Source organism: Labeo rohita, chromosome 3 (genome assembly GCF_022985175.1).
Source record: "Labeo rohita strain BAU-BD-2019 chromosome 3, IGBB_LRoh.1.0, whole genome shotgun sequence".
NCBI classification, from domain to species: Eukaryota; Metazoa; Chordata; class Actinopteri; order Cypriniformes; family Cyprinidae; genus Labeo; species Labeo rohita.
In genome coordinates, this window is record NC_066871.1 from 28,481,321 (window position 1) to 28,500,254 (window position 18,934).

General features: G+C 37.3%; 1 protein-coding gene across 2 annotated transcripts; it reads right to left on the reverse strand.

Moving 5' to 3' along the window:
• Positions 1-271: 271 nt before the first annotated feature.
• On the reverse strand, positions 272-17,452 carry casc3 (casc3 exon junction complex subunit). Of its 2 annotated transcripts, none has more exons than XM_051101655.1 (13): positions 17,220-17,452; positions 16,331-16,355; positions 15,668-15,723; positions 12,153-12,347; positions 11,704-11,849; positions 11,357-11,533; positions 8,419-9,254; positions 8,268-8,329; positions 6,047-6,155; positions 5,716-5,832; positions 5,333-5,538; positions 4,382-4,504; positions 272-1,806 (listed from the first exon to the last, which is right to left on the reverse strand). In XM_051101655.1, exons 1-13 carry the CDS (start codon positions 17,403-17,405, stop codon positions 1,768-1,770), a joined length of 2,277 nt encoding a protein of 758 aa, XP_050957612.1. In that variant the 5' UTR covers positions 17,406-17,452; the 3' UTR covers positions 272-1,767. The 2 variants fall into 2 exon arrangements, with proteins under 2 accessions (XP_050957612.1, XP_050957615.1); XM_051101658.1 differs by lacking the exon at positions 272-1,806 and adding an exon at positions 3,489-3,844.
• Between the last annotated feature and the right edge of the window lie 1,482 nt (positions 17,453-18,934).

Sequence of the window (18,934 nt, forward strand, 5' to 3'; positions counted from 1 at the left end):
CTACATCTAAAACATTTACTATTTAAAACAAATAATTTTGATGTGCTGCAAGCAAAATACAAACATCACAACACCAATATAAGGTATTAAAGATTAATATAAGATTTGCTAAAGATGACATCCTAACAGTGTTATAATTTATGTTTAAGGTTTAACTAAAAGTAATAACAGAGGGGAAAAAAGCATTCATATTACAACCTACAATCAATGAATACTATTAAATAAAAACTGTGTGTGTGTGAGAGTGTATAAAGTAACAGGACAAGTCAAATGTTATATTCAGTTCTTGTTTAATTTCATCTCCTGACGTTGCTCCACAAAATAAAAATCGCAAAAATGAAACACTTTTAATATTATTCAAACAACTATGAAACATACAAGCCCTCACAGTGTTGTCAGGTCTAATCAAACAGAAACAGATATGTCAATCCAATTAACTCTTTAAGGCATAGAAAGTAATACAACATCTTCTAATAGTCTTTATGAGCCATGTCTAAACAACGCTGGGAACGACAACATCTCAGTTATACTGTTAGGTTTCTTTTTCTTCTCTGAAACAATCATAAAGGGAACGATTGAAAAAGATGCATCCATAGCACTCCCACAGTGGGGCAAAGAATAACAGCTCACAGCCAAAGTTGCCATCTAGAATTGCTTCCACAATGAAATATATCTATAAAACCATGCATGCCTGTACAGTGTGCCTGAAAGAAAAAAAACAATTGCAACCAGAACTATTAAAAAAAAAAAAAAAAGAAAGAAAAACATTGAATAACTGCAAATTAATTTTTAGAAATTAAATTCAAAATCAAAGAGAGGCCTAAGCTAGGTTTCCCTGCTGACTTTGTTCATATCGACAGCATTTCATAAATGACTAGTTCTTAGTATTATTCGTTAAACCACCGGCTTCAATATACTTTAATATGTACACTTACAATAGAAAGCTAATCAAGCGAGTTACACTGTCAAGTAGGTCAGTATCTGGCAAGGTTAACGGTTCGCTTCCATAGAATTACAGTATTGAATTCAACAGTACGATTTCAAAAGATACAAGGGACAGCGGGACAGACGGAGGAAAAGGTTTGAGGGTTTCAGCCCCAGTCTGAAACGGGACTAGCACCATCGCGGCAGGTGAAGCAGTCAGAATGGTACAGCGCTTTTAAACGGAAAAGAAAACATGCGAAAAGGGTCTTACAAGACCCAAAAAGGTCCTAATTTGTGCATCTGAAGGTCATTACCGTGTATAACAGCCACGTGCTGGCTTCATTGCTCAATTCCGAGCACATAACCTTTGAAACCGAAGACCGTTAGTCCAGAATTAAAAATTGCAGGCCTATCTTTTCACATACTCAAGTTTGTCTTTTCTCCTTTTCAATAAAAACATTTGAGTGAAAGGTGGTTAAAAACAAACTCAATTCAAAAGTCCAGCAGCCTCAAGTAAATTTCAATTCTCGTCCGTTAGTAGAGACATCAGAGTTGCTTAGTGAAAAGCAAAAACAACATCTCGCTGTTTAAGGCTGCTTATTTAATTTCTAGCCGAACAGCGGATAACGGTAAAACACTTTGCTGGTTATGAATGGAAATACAACAGAGAGGAATAACCTGCAAAAAGAACCTTGGATGAAGACAGTGAACCTAAGCAAGGCGTGACGAATACACGAACAGTAAACAAAATGAAAAGTGAAAGTTAAAACCTAAATGGTGAATTCAATTTATACAAAGGGGGTGCTGCTGGTCCTGACACGCGGCCTCCTCGTCCTCTGGCAGCTAGGAGCGAATCTCCTCAGCGGGCTTTCTGCTCTGGTCCTGACAGATGGGGGAAAAGGTCAAATCGCAAATGAGCTGTTAATAAATATCTTGTAACACACTTTTAAACGGTAATAACAAATGGATCATTTCTTCTACATGTACACTAGCAGTTTTTTTTTTTTATAAAGTCGACCCTTCTGCTCACCAAGCCTGCATTTATTTGATCCAAAGATTAGCAAAAACAGTAAAATTGTGGAATATTTTTACTATTTAAAATAATCGATTTCTATTTGAATATATTTTAAAATGTAATTTACTCCTGTGATCAAAGCTTAATTTTTTTAGCATCATTACTCCAGTCTTCAGTGTCACATGATCCTTCAGAAATCATTCTAATATGCTAAACTGCTTTAAAATCAATATTTAAAAACAGTTGAGTACATTTTTTCAGGATTCTTTGATGAACAGAAATATCCAAAGTTGCGCATTTAGCTGAAATAAAAAGCTTTTGTAACATGCACTATTCCATTCAAAAGCTTGAAGGCAGTATCTTTTTTTTTTTCCTCTGGAAAGAAATTATAGACCTTAATACTTTTATTTAGCAAGGATGCTTTAAATTGATCAAAAGTGATAAAATATATTTATAATGTTACGAAAGATTTATATTTCAGATAAATGCTGTTCTTCTGAACTTTCTACTCAAAGAAACCTGAAAAAAAATTCTACCGTTGTCAACAATAATGTTTTTTGAGCATATTAGAAAGATTTCTGAACGATTTCTCATGTGACTGGAGTAAGGAAAGAAAAATCTTACTGTTCAAAAACTTTTGACTGGTAGTGTAACTTTGAGCATTCGGCCCTTGCTGTTCTTTTCCCCCCTCATCTTATTTAAGAAAAACTACTCACTTTTACTGTTACTTGGTGGTGACTGTGTGTAAATGCAATTTTTTTTTTTTAATTATCATTGTTATCATTTATTTTTACCTCTTTCTCATTATTATTTACTGTTGTAATTGATGTGCATACTAATTAAAATCAATACTATTTTTCATAAAATAAAAAAGCTGTTTTTATTTTAAATGCTACAAGTGAATTTAAACATCACAAAATTAAAATGCACAGTATGAAAATACATATTTACTTAGAGATTTGATAAAGATTACTAGTGTTTTATTATAAGGTTACATTCAAGGGATTGCATCACTACAATGGAAAATTAAAGAGAAAATAAACACAACTGACTTTGCAAAACCCTGTGAAATTTAGAATTTTAAGAAATTCAAACAATACCGTTTTACGGCTCTAATGTGTCGTGACAGATCAGTGTATTGCCTTATTAGATCAATCAAAACGTGAACACATCGTCTTTTCTTCTTTACTTAAAGCACGAAAAAAACATGAATGAACGGCGCATTTTATTTAAACTGCAGAAAGATGTCAATACACACAATGTTTCATGTTTAAGTCCACCGAAGTTAATCTACTTTCCTGTTTGATTTGTTTGTCGGACAGAATGGCAGATTCAACGTTATGATTGGTCAGATCACCTGTCAGTCAAGCTGTTGGCGAAGGATCAATTAAATATCCAATATTAAACAAACACTAATATCAGCAGGCAACCAATCTGGTACTGATATTCCATATCTACAATTTTTAAAGGGGTCATGAACTGAGAAATCAGCATCCCCCTGATCTTTTGACATATAAGAGGTCATTGTGCTATAAAAACATCCTGCAAATTTTAGAACAAAACTTTCTTGTTAGTCTAAAAACGGCTAATATTGAAGCCAGTCTGCCAAAACAACAGGTTGAGGAATGTGACACTTTATGACGTAATAGTGCGGATAAGCACCGCCTCTGCAGAAGATCAACTTCTGCTTCTACATCTCTGCCTGTTTGGCCCCGCACCCCGATTCGTGCACGTAGTGTAAATAACGAGAGGCGAACCCAGGTCTACTCAGAAACCAAATGATAAAGATGGCTCCAAATACAACGAGATGCTGTGCAGTGCCAAGCTGTGGAAAAACAGTCTTTCTTTGCCTTCCTTCTGATCCCAACATTAGTATGAACTTGGTCCTTTGTTCACTTCATTTTACTGCAGATTCAATTACAAACAAGGCACAATTAGACACAGGATTTTCAGAAAGACTGAAACTAAAAGATGATGCTGTGCCGACTACATAGGATCCGACTGTAATGTCGCATCACACAGAGTAAGTGTGAGTAACTGTTTTTATTATTACATGGTCACTATTGCGTTGTCTGTTATTACAGATTGTTTGATAGTACCGAGTATTTATGCATTTTTAACCTAAATTCAAGCAGTGTTCATCTACGAAGGATGTAGGCTGTCAAACATACACAACTGTTAGCCAATCACAGCAGTGGGTGTTTACTTCTGAGTTTACAATCTGCCACGACTATTCAAAGAGTGCGTCTGCATGAGAGGGATCAAAACAGGACAGAAAATAACCTATTACTTCTAAATTACAGTGTTTTTTTGAGGTAAAAATCTTGATAAAATAAGTGGACCTCAGAGAACTGTACAAAATAATAAAAATGGCAGTTCATGACCCCTTTAAAACACCCTGGCTGAATGTAATGAATGATGTAATGTGTAATATGCTGTTACCTCAGGAGGGGGAGGTCTGACTGTAACGGGATGAGAGGAGCGTCGGGGAGGGGAGCGTTTGGGCTGAGCTTGCTGCTGTACCGTGTCGTAGTACGTCACACCACCGTAGACTTGTGACTGTGCCTGAAGAGAGACGCAGAGAAGGAAGTCAAGCATTAAGAGATGCACAAAAACCCTCTGACACTCACTAGTGTGCTACTGGAGTGTGTCACAGGATACAGATTAGGGATGGGCGATATCTTATCGTTACCAATATACCGGTAAAATTTTTCCCACTATAAGAAATAGTCTTCCCGCGATAATAACGGTAAGAGTCTGCAGTAGCACGTGTACGATACAGTTTTTCATGCGTTTACAAACCCGTTGTCCAGCAAAGATATAATTTACTGACACGCTTTTTTCTCCAAATTAACTTCATAACATAGTCGAGTGTTTGAAATAACCTTTTTGCGATCAGACGTGGTTTCATATCACAGAAAGAGGCAGAAATCATACTATTTCACAGTATTATAAAAGCTATGTCGATTAGCATTGCATTATAACTATACTTTATTCTAAATACCCAATACCCAAGATTGCTTGAAGAACACATACAAACCATATAATGTAGCAATCGTATGTTTATTGTCAAGTTTCCTCGGTTAAAGTTTCTCTTGTGTTTTATTCAGCTACAGCAATAACCTTCTGCTATAAAGCACATGTGAAGTTTCCGCACAAGGGCGCCCTCTGGCTTCCAGTATACATTAAACAGTCATTACATTGTACATGTGTACTGGGTTATATCTATTTTGGGTAAAAAGAGGAAAGATAATACTTTTCTCTAAAGAAACAGGATTCCCTGAATTGTCATTGATATCGTTATCATAATAATACCAGAAATTATCGTGATAAATTTTTAAGGCCTTATCGCCCATCCCCAATACAGAAAACGCTAACACTTAAGAGGCTCACCTGGGGGTTGGGGTACATTGGAGGTAGCGTAGCTCCGGCAGGGTACGGGTAGTTGGTGTTGCCAAAGGTCATGACACCTGGAGGGGGGTAGAAGGGTGGGGGTAGCAGCTGCTGAGGAGGCGGTTGCCCAGGTGACAGCGAAACGGGTGGGGCTGCGTAAAGAGCCGGATTGGGCATGGGCCCTCCCGACTGGTGCGGGTGCAAGCCTGAAACAAAAGCAGAGGAAAATATTTAACATTTGAAGTGATTAAAGTTGTAAGAAAACTGATTACTAAAAGTTTGTACATTTTTTCTCTCTTGCACCACCAGTCCTTTTTAAACATAACACTATTTTAATAGAGAAAAATCTGACAGACCAGTCTTCAGATGTTAACAGCTCTCACCTGGGTGTCCGGGGTGGGTAGGGTGTGGCAGGTGCATCTCAGGCTGAACAAGCATGCCTTGAGGAGGCAGGGCTGCTGGGCTGTCCCCATGTGTATAGATTGGTCCCTGGAATGACACTGCATGTGGAAATGCAAGTTATTATCTTGGATGCTTGGTCACAAAAAAAAACAACAACAACAAAAAAAAAAACAACAACAAACAAACAGCGCTGGAGTTCTCAAATAGACAAACTATAAGTTTAACTACTCAGTAGGTGATTTCAGGACACATTCACATGACCCATTTAACTTAACACTGCCCTCTATAGGCCACAAGCAGAACTGCACTTACTGGGTTCATAATAATGGCCCTCCATGACTCCTATGTGCATGGGTGCAGGCTCAGGAACTGGCCTCTGGCGCTGTGATGAATATCGCTTAGCCCGGCCACCACCAACACCCTGATAACAAGAAATCAAAGATAAAAACAAGTTTGTAGCTTACAACTTTGATCAGCAAATTCAGACACAGTTGCCAAACTGACCTTTAACAAAAATACTTTAAAGATCTGAGTGCAATGGAAATTCAAAAAGCAAAAAATTTTGGTTGCGTTCGACCTTAACACTGTCCGTCATTTTAAAAATGTCGTCAATCTATTATTACCAGTCATTTTAATTTTCATATTTTAATTATAACACCACATTTTTTGCTTGTGCATTTATTTTGAAGAGAACAGATGAACAGTTGAGACCGAGTAACTTTTCATGTTCAAAACCACATCCAAGAGTTACAGCGATTTTAATATATCCTCATTAATTTGAACCAATATCATTTCGTAAATCCCAACTGATCTTTTGGTCTATGCTGTTTTCAGTTGATGAATGAACAGTACATAGTGCGCCTCCCATACAATAAATCGCAAAAGGCTAAGCTTTGTGTTACTTTTGATATAAAACAAAGTCTCAGATTTCAAATTCTGTCCATTTCATTAAGAAATTTAAGCAATAAATACCGTTTTGGCGCTCTTTAATGTGGCGTGATAGAACGCATAGCAAAACATTTGTAACGGTTTCATTTTTGTTCTGGATCCAGTGCTCTGCTGCTACACTGGAGCAGAGCACCAACTGGACAGGGGTGGGAATTACAGCTACAATTAGATTGGTTACAATAGATCACTCGCAGTGTAATCTGTCAAAGTGATGGACGGCCTTCAGATTTTTCCGTCAATGACGGACAATTTTCGGTTAACACAACCTCTGGTTCTGTGTCTCTGTGTGAATGAATGGCACAGACGCACAGTTTCATTTACTAGACACATACTAAAGTGTGCGTGATGCTCGCGGTTTTTAGCCTTTGCCACCTCAATGAGTACATGAACACCTCAATCTCTAGAACTCTCATTATATATACAAACCAAAAATGTAAAGGTCTTCACAGCAACTTAAAAAGTGTGAACATTTCATGATTTCAATTAAACGCTTTTTTGATTACTTTTTTTTTATTTTAACCATTAAAAAAGAGAAATAAAAAAATAATAGAAAAAAAAACAAAATGCAGAATAGGGCCCTAAATCCTGCATGAGTCAGCAGAGAAATTGATTAAATTAGGAAATAAACATTGTATATCAAGAAAATGAAATTAAAAATAAATTGAGGGGGAAAAAAATATGTGTTGTGTGTAAGTCACATTTTACTATATTCAGAAATAAATAACTTTAAAAAACAAAAACAAAAACAAAACAAAAAACAAAACAACCATTTACAAATATTATAAACACTACAAACATTAATTTTATTACACCTCACACCACAAATTAAATCCTTTAAATTAAACAGTATTTAGATCAAAACATAAAAAAAATAAATAAATAATAATAATAATAATAATAAACTGAAACTACCCACGTGTGGGGAAATGTGCTATACACAAACTCAAATAACATCTCTGCAAAAATCATATATTTAAAGTTAACTGCATTATAGAAGTCGCTTTGGAATGTAAATCACAGCACATTTCAGAAAATTAAATACATTTTTTTTTTTTACATGTACATGAATAATAACATAGAAAACAGATTTTTATCATTCAGTATTTGGGAATTTTCTGATCTATATAGGTAATTAAAGGGATAGAATTTTCATTTTTGGATGAACTGTCATTAATTACTCACCCTCATGTCATTCCAAACTCATAAGACCTTCATTCATCTTCAGAAAACAAATTAAGATATTTTTGATGAAATCTGAGAGCTTGTCAGCAACACAACCGAAACATTCAAGGCCCAGAAAGGCAGTAAAAACATTGTTAAAATAGTCCATGTGACATCAGTGGTTCAACCTTAATTTTATGAAGTTACATGAATACTTTTTGCGTGCAAAGAAAACAAAAATAATGAGAAGAATTCAACAATTCTTCTCATCCCTTCTGCTAGGACCCTTGCTGTCTATGCAGAAAGTTCTCAGATTTCAAAAATATCTTAATTTGTGTTCTGAAGATGAACGAAGATCTTACAGGTGTGGAACAACTTGAGGTTGAGTAATTAATGGCAGAATTTTCATTTTGGGGTGACTCACCATATCCTCCATGTTTCCATACTGTGGAGGGCCTCCTGCCATGTGCATTGAGCTACGGATGCCTGTTGGGGACAAAAATGCAGGAAATATAAACAAACTTACCAAAAAAAATTTTGTAAAACAAACTAATCACACAAAGATTAAGTATTACCTCTCATCTCAGCTTGAAGGTAGGAGGGTGGGCTTTGCGCCCAGTTCTGCCCCGCCAGGCTGAGTCGGGCCAGGTCCTGGTCAAGCCCTGTCAGTCCACCTTGTGTGCCCGTATCACTCTGCTCTTGCCAAGACTCGCTCTTTGCTGCCGCCGGGGTTTGCTGGACCGTGGGCGAAGACTCATCTAACGACGCCTGCTTACCGAGATCAGACGGCCGCGTTCGCGTCGCCCTCCGTGCAAGCGAGTACGATTTCTTTTCCACCGGCCTCTCTTGAGGAGGAGACGATTCTCGCACCTGACCAGCTGCACTACCCCCTTCCATCGCTGGGCCCGACTCTTGTTTCCGTGGTGACGGAACCCGCTCTCTCTCCGTCTTGTAGTGGTGAGCGGTATATGTAGTTGTCGCTAATGGAATCTCACCCTCCTCCTCTTCTTCCTCACTGCGGATGTCCTCCACCACCAGGGCCGGGCTACGGTCAGCGTGAACAGCATGCAAACCACGACCCCTGAGCCGCGGTCCTCTCTCACCCTCTACAGGCTGTGGCCGCATTCCTCGAGGTGGCGGGCCGTCTAGACTGGGCTTCGAGTGTCTCTGCCCTTCTGTCCTGTGGGGGGCCGTTGGGGCTCGACTGCTTTGGAAGCTGCGCTGGGGAGGCTGATTTGAGAGTCGGCCGGAGGGTTTGGGTGCTGCAGGGGGACCAGGTGGTGGGCCTGACTGTAGGGTAACAGACTGAGGGGGATTGCGGTGGCCAGGTGAAGGCCCCTGCCATGTTGTACGCACTGATTTTTCACCATCACGATGGCGCCTAGGCTCCCGACTGGGCGAACCAGCATGTCTGCAAAGAAACATGGATAGATTAGTGAGTTGCACATTACCAAAGGTTGCGTTAGACTTTAACATTGTCTGTCATTCCGACATAATCTACTATTATCCATCATATTAATTTTCATATTTTAATTATAATAACACATTCAAATGCTTTTATTTTTATTCACATTTTATTTTTAATAATAAACCTATAGCACGATATAGGCTTATACATTTATTTCAAAGAGAAATCTGTTCTACACCAGACACCAGAGGGCACTAAATTCTCTCAATTTTAATAGATTCTCATTTTTATGAACCAATATAGATTCTTAAATCCCATACAATCTTTTGGTCTATGCTGTTTTCAGCTGATAAATAAAACTGTGCATAGTGCACCTCCCATCCAATAAACTGCCACATTAAACACACACCAAAGGATTCGTGAGAGTTTCGTTTTTGTTCTGGATTCCCTGCTCTGCTGCCACACTGGAGCGCACTTGCCACCAACTGGACAGGAGTGGGAATTACAGCTACAACTGTACAATAGATCACTCTCAGTGTAATCCGTCGAAGTGACGGACAGCCTTCAGATTTTTCCGTCACTGATAAAAAGAATTCCGTCAATGACGGACAATTTTCGGTTATCGCAACCTCTGCTCATTACATATCTGGCCTTTGAAAAAAAATAATAAAAATCTAGAAAGTATGAGTAATAATGGGACCCTATGATTTTCGTGATGAGGAAAACGCAGACAGAATCACAGAATTCAGTCAAGAAAATGGAATTTACTGTATAATGCGGAATGTCACGGAATAAGCCAAACTTCGGAATAAATCAAAAGTAGGCCAGTACACTTAAATCAACGCGTGATATGGACCAGTGTCTGTCGCAAAATACTATTGAAATATAAATCATTCATGTTCTGTGTGTCTCTGTGTAAATGAATAGTGCAGACGCATAGTTTTGTTTAGGAAACGCATACTAAAGCACACAATTTTTTATAAAATTAATGTAGAGAAATTAATAAAACCAATCGAATGGAATCCAGAAAATTATCGGAAAACACTAAATCTGATAAAAATAAAACTAATTTTGGTTAAACTTAAGAAATTGTTGTTAAATTGTTTAAGTTAAAAACGTGTGTTTATGAAAGTCTTTTATCCTCACTAATATACTTGATTTGATCAAAAACACTTTAGAAAGAGCAATATTGTGAAACTACAATTTAAAGAAACTTTTCTATTTTAAAATAATTTATTCCCGTCATTACTCCAGTCTTCAGTGCCACATGATCCTTCAAAAATCATTATAATATGCTGAATTGCTGCTCAAGAAATATTTATTGTTGTTATTAATGTTGAAAGCAGTTGTGCTCCTTAATTTTGTGGAAACAGTAATTTTTTTTAGTATTGAAAAAAAAAAAAAAAAAAAAAAAAAAAAAAAAAAAGTTAAAATGTCTTTGTCACTCACCACATAAATAAAAATAAATGCATTAATAAAAGTTAAAAAAAAAAAAAAAAAAAAAAATCCCACTAACCTCAATTTTTTTTAATGGTAGAGTATATACAAATGAATATAAATTGTAAAACTTCCAATTATAATAATAGTAAACATTATTATAATCAATCAAATTTCATTTAATGACTTAAATGGTTTATTATTTAGCAAAAAATGAAAAACCTGACGTAACATTTCAAAAACACATTTTTAAAATGGCTAAATATATTTTTCCTGAGTAACCAGTGAGCGCCACCATGATGTACTCTAACTTCTGTTTGGATGCTCTTATGTTCCGTGCTTCATAGAAATCCATGTTAAAATGGGGTTAAAAGAACTTAAACACTTTTTAAATAAATATAACTAAATATAAAATTGTGCATTGGGTTAAGATGTGCGTTAATTTCACTAGAAACACCAGAGACCGGAATTGTAAAGCATCTTTCTGTTATGAGACGGACAAGACTTCTGCGTCCAGGAAAAAGGTAAAAGGCTGATAAATCAACCTGCATTATTTGTCAGTCCATCACTAGTACATACACATACCCTAAAACTATAATTACAACTAAAGTTATATTTTACCAATAGCACTCAATACCAGAGTGCAAAGTAACAAACACAGGCCTCACCTGGGTTTTCGGGAGCGGTACGATCGTCCGTCACTCGGACCTGTGCCATTGCGGATGTCATAACCATAGTAAGCAATTAGCTCTTCGCGTGATTTTGGCGCCTGCTCCTCTTCGCGGAACTTGTCGTGTTCCCATCGGCCCTCGTCTTTCCACAACTTCCTGTGCCTGCCTTTAGGTCTGCCAACAGATGGACAAATAGAAAAGGGGGGGGGAGACAGGAAAACAAAATTATGGACCACACGGCTTCGTGCCAGATTCAACACTTGAAACTAACACCTCAACCAATTACATTGATTTGATAGCTGGAAAGGGAGCTCTGCCTGAATGAAAACACTCATGTCTCTCACCTCTCCTCCTCTGTAGCCTGACCTCTCACATCATGCTCGAAGAAAAGGCCTTTTCGGGGGATGTAGGCTGGATTCTTCCTGTCCTCATCATCATCCAGCTTCTGGCCTTTGCTGCCTGATTTATTCTCAGGGTCCTCAGTGCTTTCCTGTAAACATTTAGAGATCTCAACTTCAGTTTTGGCCAAAAAAGGATTTACAATTAAAACACAACAGGCAGAGTGATTTAGCATCGTCTTAGTCCAGAATGTGCCATTGTGGCCAAATGCTTTAAATCTGTCAAAGGACTGTTTTAATTATTTGGGATTGTTTTAACTCAAGCAAAGAGTTTTCACCAAAACAAAGTATTTAAACGTCACTCCCACACTAACCTGCCAGAAATTGAGTTGGGGAGGGTTTGGGGGAAAAAAAACAAAACAAAACAAAAAAAATAATGTTCTGTTCCTCTATACCTGTCCGTCCCCACTCTGCCGCTCCCCAGCTAGATTCCCCTTCTCATCAGCTTTAACTTCTTTGCCACCTTCATCTCTCTCCTCCTCTTCACCAAGCTCTTGTGTCGGGGCGTCTGCAGCAGGCTTCGGTTCTGCGGCAGGACGTGAGGCCTCTTCATCACTGAAATGCTCTCCCTCCTCCTCATCCTCTCCTCCCTGAAACAAGCAGTGCCAAATACCAACAAATTTTCAGAGAATGCAAAAAACCAAAACTAATCACGTCAAACTTTATTCCTATAAAGTATTTTTTTTTTTAACTTTTTTTTAGAAACACAAAGGAACATAACTTTGCATGTGGGTGATATGACCAAAATGTTATCAAAATATGAGTAATTTCATTAAATCGTAACACACACTCTCTCAATTTCTCTCTCGCTTTAAGTAAGGTCTTTATAATATCAAAATGTTTGATACCAAATTTGATACCAATTGTACCAGCGACAATATCACAAAAAAATTCAATACTATCATAAATAATAATAACAATAGCAATAATGATAATAAAAAACAAACTCACTGAAGACAAGTAAACAGTCAGCGATGGAACAAGAATAAAAAACTAGTTGCAAGCAGTAGGACAAAAATATATAGCAGAACAAATACATAAGAAATGCTACATGCATTGTATAAAGTGATCGAATGGTTAAACACTTCACTGCATAAATTAAATACATAGTTCACCTTATTACAGTATCAAAAGTGATTTAGTCAAGAGCAGTGAGAGAGTTTCTCTCTTTTGTTGTTTGATTAACATGAATGACAGACAGCAGGAATATTAGACTGCTGTCACTTTAAGAGCTGCCAGGATTCTTGCTTTAGTTTATATTGGGCACCGTTTCCATTTAAATGGGCTTATTCTGACTGTTGACACTGAAACTGATGCATGTGCTTTTTCAAGGGTATCGGCTGATTTCTTGTTTGCTGAACAGTGTCTGCTTGCACAGGCTATTTCAGTCATATTTGGTAATTCTTTAATGTATTTGCCCTGATTTAATCCATTTACCTGGGAAATGCATCTATATTATTTTGTCGTCATAATTTTGTTTTATTTTGAGTTAAAATGGTCTTTATCAACCCTGGATTGACATGGTAGTAACATTGTCACATTATTTTGACAGTTTTGGGTGTTTTTTATTTTTTTTTTTTACTGGAGTGGGTGGGTTTTTGGGCTGGAAGTCGAATCCAATCTGGCAACACTGCAGACAGTGCTCAGAAACAGTCTTTTAAACAGTGCACGCATATAGTGAAATGAGTTCTTTCACTGCTGACTGCAGTGAAAAAAAACGGCTTAAAATCACATATTTAAACCACAATACTTCAAAATAAATGTAAGCGCTAAGTTTTCATGACCACGCAGCATAGTGTGTAACCGCAATAGTCCAAAATCTCTACCAGTTGACAAATGTCTACCAGTTAATCGTGTCTACCAGTATACTGCCCACTCCTAACTACAAGCAACTAACCTTACACTTAATTACTCCTAAACACAGGTAATTAATACTACTCAGCGCTTATGTGTAATTGCATCTGAATCACAATAAACAAAAACAAGCTTTCTCCCATCATCATAAAAAAATTATTAAAGGGGTCATCGAATGCCCATTTTCCACAAGTTGATATGATTCTTTAGGGTCTTAATGAAAAGTCTATAATACACTTGGGTTAAAAATTCTCAATGGTAGTGTAAAACAACTACAATTCTTGTCTAACTTACATCCCTGCTCCGGCATCGAAACAATGGAGGTTGGACTGTTACAGCTGATTTAAGGCGGGTCTGAGGTAAGACACTCATGTCAATCAACTATGATTGGAGAGGCCTCTATCAGCGTGACGTCACACAGACAGGCATCTGAGAATGGCTCGATTTGAAAAAGGGGAAATAATTTTTACAGACTAATTAAAAGCCACTGCATGGTAGATGTGTACATACACTGCCAACACACATTAATGTTCAAACAACATGAAAAAGTGAACTTTGCAATTAAACAAAAGTGACAAAAAGCACAAAATCAATATACTAAATAGATCAAAACAAAAGCCAATTCAAAATATAACAAGTTTAATAACATCATAAATGCTATAATAGTATATAACAGTAAAATATGGTAGCAAAATATCCACCTTATTCTTCAACACGAAAGTATGCCTATGGGTCAGACTTTCAGTTCATTAGCCGCTATAGGGAAATGACAAGAACAACAACAACATGTAGTAAACGGTAACTGTTTACACTACAAACCAGTGTGTTCATAATTAAGATAATACATTAAAAAAAATAAAATAAATAAATATCATAGGAAACACCAATTTGCAATATCAAGCAGCAAAACAAGCTGTTTTGCACAGCTAAAAAAAAATAGCTGGACAAGGACGAGACCGGAAGCCAGACCCATGAAATTTACAAACTTACGGCAAAAATAAGGTGGATAAATCATGAGAAAGACTGGCGTCAATTGATTTAACTACATTAACAAAAGGCAAGGACAGTATTTTTTCCCAAGAATTTAAATAAATTAAAATTGATACACATTGTTAATTATAAACATTGGTCTCATTTCACTATTTTCATTAATTGCATATTATTATCAGCACAGCAAGACAGAAGTATATATGGCATTACAAAACAAATGCATTTCTAACTTAAAAGAATATAAAATAAGCGTTTCCTGGTTGTTCCTGTTTAAACAGCATTTTGAAACTGCGAGGAGACTGTGCTTGTCTGCAGTGAATTAAAGCCAGCTTTACGTAGGTCTAAAGTGTAAGGATGGTGTTGAAAGGGTTGCTAGGACACCAAACAAAGTGGAACATCAGCAGCCAAGACACCCCAGACTAAACTCGATGAGCTGAGAACTACAACAACCTCATTCAATTCCACCCCGCAGGTGCCATGACCTCACAAGCAATGAACCCCAGCGTTCCTTAATATGCCTAAATTACCATATGATCCTGCATTCATCAAAACGCTACTTGCAGAAGCAGGAAGAGCAGAAAAAAAAAGTGCAGATAGTGCGTCATACGTCTACTAAAATTAGACGAGGACTACAGATGCAATAACAGCATGGGGCTCGGCATTGGCAGTACTCATAACGCCACGAGAGATGAGCAAAAAATATTCTTCTTGACACAATTTCAGCATAAACCATCATACAAAAAACTCCCCAGCTGAGTCTCAGTTCATTTTGTTCTTTTGAAATCATTACTTAGGCAGGTCTATATCGAGCTTTAGATTTTAAATGACTATAAACCATGGACACACTCTCACATCCACTAAATCTCAATAAGGAAAGGGTAGCACTCTTACAGTGACTGAGCAAAACACAGTTCAGCTGCAATGGAGACGTTCTGTCCTCTCTACACAGCAGCAAGCAGACTGACAGCCCAGTCAGGATCTGTACGGATTTATCACAGCATTGTCTTTTACAAAACTGATTGATTTCCCAACCAACCCCATAAAAAGCGTTGCCATAGAGACTTACCTCCGTGTGCGATCCATTCTCCTCCAGATCAGCACTGTCATAGTCTGATAAGACTGCTGAAGAAAAGAAATCAGCCATTTTAGCATGACTGCTCACATTTCTGAGAGCAAATAGCAAATGAGTATAGAACCGGTTACCAAAAGTGACCGTTCATAACCATTTGTGACCCTGGACCATGATCTTAAGTCACACGGCTATATTTTCAGCAATAGCCAAAAATACATTGCATGGGTCAAAATGATCAATTTTTCTTTTATGCCAAAAATCATTAGGATATTACGTAAAGATCGTGTTCCATGAAGATATTTCATAGATCTCCTACCATAAATATATCAAAACTTAACTTTTGATTAGCAATATGCACAGCTAAAAAACTTAATTTGAACAACATTTTAGTTGATTTTCTCAATATTTTGATTTTTGAGTCCAGATTTTCAATTTTCTGTATCTCAGCCAAATATTGTCCTATCCTAGCAAACCATACATCAATTAAAAGCTTAATTTCAAAGCTCCCAATTTCAAAGAAATTGACCCTTATGACTGGTTTTGTGGTCCAGGGTCACATTTAACCTTTTAGCAATCATCTGCAGTTTGAACTCAAACACATTCAATCATGCATCTGCACTAAAATAGCTCATGACAAAAGTGAAAACACACACTCACCTTCTCCAACACCATCTTCACTTTCCTAAACAGAAAAAGATGAGAATCAAATATCCATAAACAAGCACATTTATTAAAACAAGCCCGGTTTAAAAATTCATCTACATGTTCAATCTAAGAATTAACGGTCGCACAAACATAACAAATGGCGCATTAAAATAACACCGAACTTCCTCATCTCGGTCAGCAGATCTTCCCATTGCCGAACTGCATTGTCAGAATAACATCAGATCAGATATCAAACATCTAGGAGCCTTAAATGTCACCCAGTTTACTTAGCAACACCCTAAATGCCTTATAAAACATCTTTGCACCAACCAGACATACTCGTCGTTACGCTAATTCACCTTCATGCAAGTTTGAACGTTTCTCAACCCTGTTTCTGGAGGTCCACCAATGTTTTAGACATTTTGGGGGTCTCATTAATATCTGACACACCCGATTCAGTTTAGTCTGGCTGTTTAGGAAGTCTACTGAGCTGATGGGATGGATCATGGGTGTAGGATAGAGGAGACATCCAAAATGTGCAGGGCAGGGGAACCTCCAGGACCATGATGGAGAACCGCTAAGTTAGGTGATGAAAAGCAAAACATTTTGAGGTCAAATGAGGTCAAGGCTACATTTACACTAATAAAGACCCACAGACACGTCCGGAATTTTATATCAATATGAAATAACTAGGACTAGGCGCCTGTTACATACTTAAACATTCACCTCAAGAGCTACAGACAAAAAACGCACATCACTTGAAACGTCTACACATTTATCACATCTCAGCCCGTATTTAAATGACACCTACTCGATGTTTAGACTGTGTGAGATACTAACACACGCACAGACACTGAGATCGGCCCTGATTATAAAAGCAGATTTATAGCCACACACTCACACACTCCGACTCAGCGTCGCTTTTGGCGGCGACGCGCTCCGCTGGCGATTCGACCGGCTCGGGATCTCTTCCGCGAGTCTTCCGGCTGGCCGAGAAGGATCTCCCGCTCTCGGAGCCCGAGGCGGACTCGTCCTCCTCCTCACTGTCCTGAGAGGCGCGCCGTCTCCGTCGCCGCCGGTCCGCCATCTTAACTCTCAAGGAAGGGAAAGCGGATCTGCGCGGGGAATTGTGGGGGCTCGTGTGTTCGTCATATCCTCTTGTTCGCTGCTGCGTCAGAGCAGGCGCGCAGGAGTGGGTAGCTCAGTGACGTAAGAGAAATTCATTCATCTGTGCGGTTTCGTTTCTGTCGTCCCACGGGGTGAAATAACAGCAAACACAAAGCAGAGCTGACTAAAAGTGTAAAACCATGTTACATTACTGTTTTCCATTCTTTGTTATTCATTGTTTCCATTCATTCAGCTTTTAAAGGTAAGTACGTGATAATAGTAACGTAACATGGTATTACTAACAAATTATTTTGAGTACCTTGGAGTACCACACTACACGAATATTGTAATTGTCAGTGTTGAGGAGCAGTGTTGGGGGTAACGCATTACAAGTAACGCGAGTAACCAGTAAAGTAACGCATTACTTTTGAATTTCCGAGTTACTTTTTCAAATAAGTAACGCCAGTTACTTTTTTCCCCATTTATTGATTGACAAGTCTCCTGTCGGGAAATTGGGAGTAAACATGTTGTTACTGTATTCTAGACTAAATGTGAACATGCATTAATTCATCTCACTCACAAAAACAGATTCAGTATTCCTCAAAATGAGTAAAAACAGTGAAATGCAAACTCATAATATGACGCAACCCTGCAATAATTAAATATGTTAAATAAATCAAATATCCTTTATTTAATCCCATTTTATTAACTAATGTCTTTGCTGCTGACCTTCGATGATGCAAATCAGCCATAGTAATAAGCAAAAATTACTTTAGATAAACTAAAATTTGTGCTTCTTTTTTTTTTTAAATAGATGAAGAGTGATATTCTCCTGCATAAATGTACTTTTCTTTCAGCCTGAGGTGAATACATTTCATTTTTGGTGTAAAAGGGCTTTTACATTAGAATTGTTTTATATTAAAAACAAAGAAGCAAGCCCCGCCCAGATTTAAAAAGTAACTCAAAGTTAGCGTAACGCATTACTTTCCATTGAAAGTAACTAAGTAATGTAATTAGTTACTTTTTTAGGGAGTAACGCAAAATTGTAATGCATTACTTTTAAAAGTAACTTTCCCCAACACTGTTGAGGAGTAACTAGTTACATGTAACAGGGTTATGTAATTTAATTACAAAATAAATGTAACTGTAATCTGTTACAGTTACTGAGAAAAAAATGTGTAATAAAATTAGGTTCTTAAGAAAATGTTAACGATTAAAAAGGGGGTTACATAAAATGTGACACATGCTTATTTGATAACTGTTTTATTTTCTATTTAGGTTCATGTACATACTTCTAGACATTTTTTCCAAGGCATTTTAGATGTCAGTGATTCCTGTCATAGCTATGCAAAGATTTGTTTTTAAAAAAAACAGTGTCATAGCTAATGAACTACACTACCAGTCAAAATATCTTTAATGGTTTTAATATATATATAGAGAGAGAGAGATTAATACTTTTTATTTAGCAAGATGCTTTAAATTGATCAAAAGTGATGATAAAGACATTTA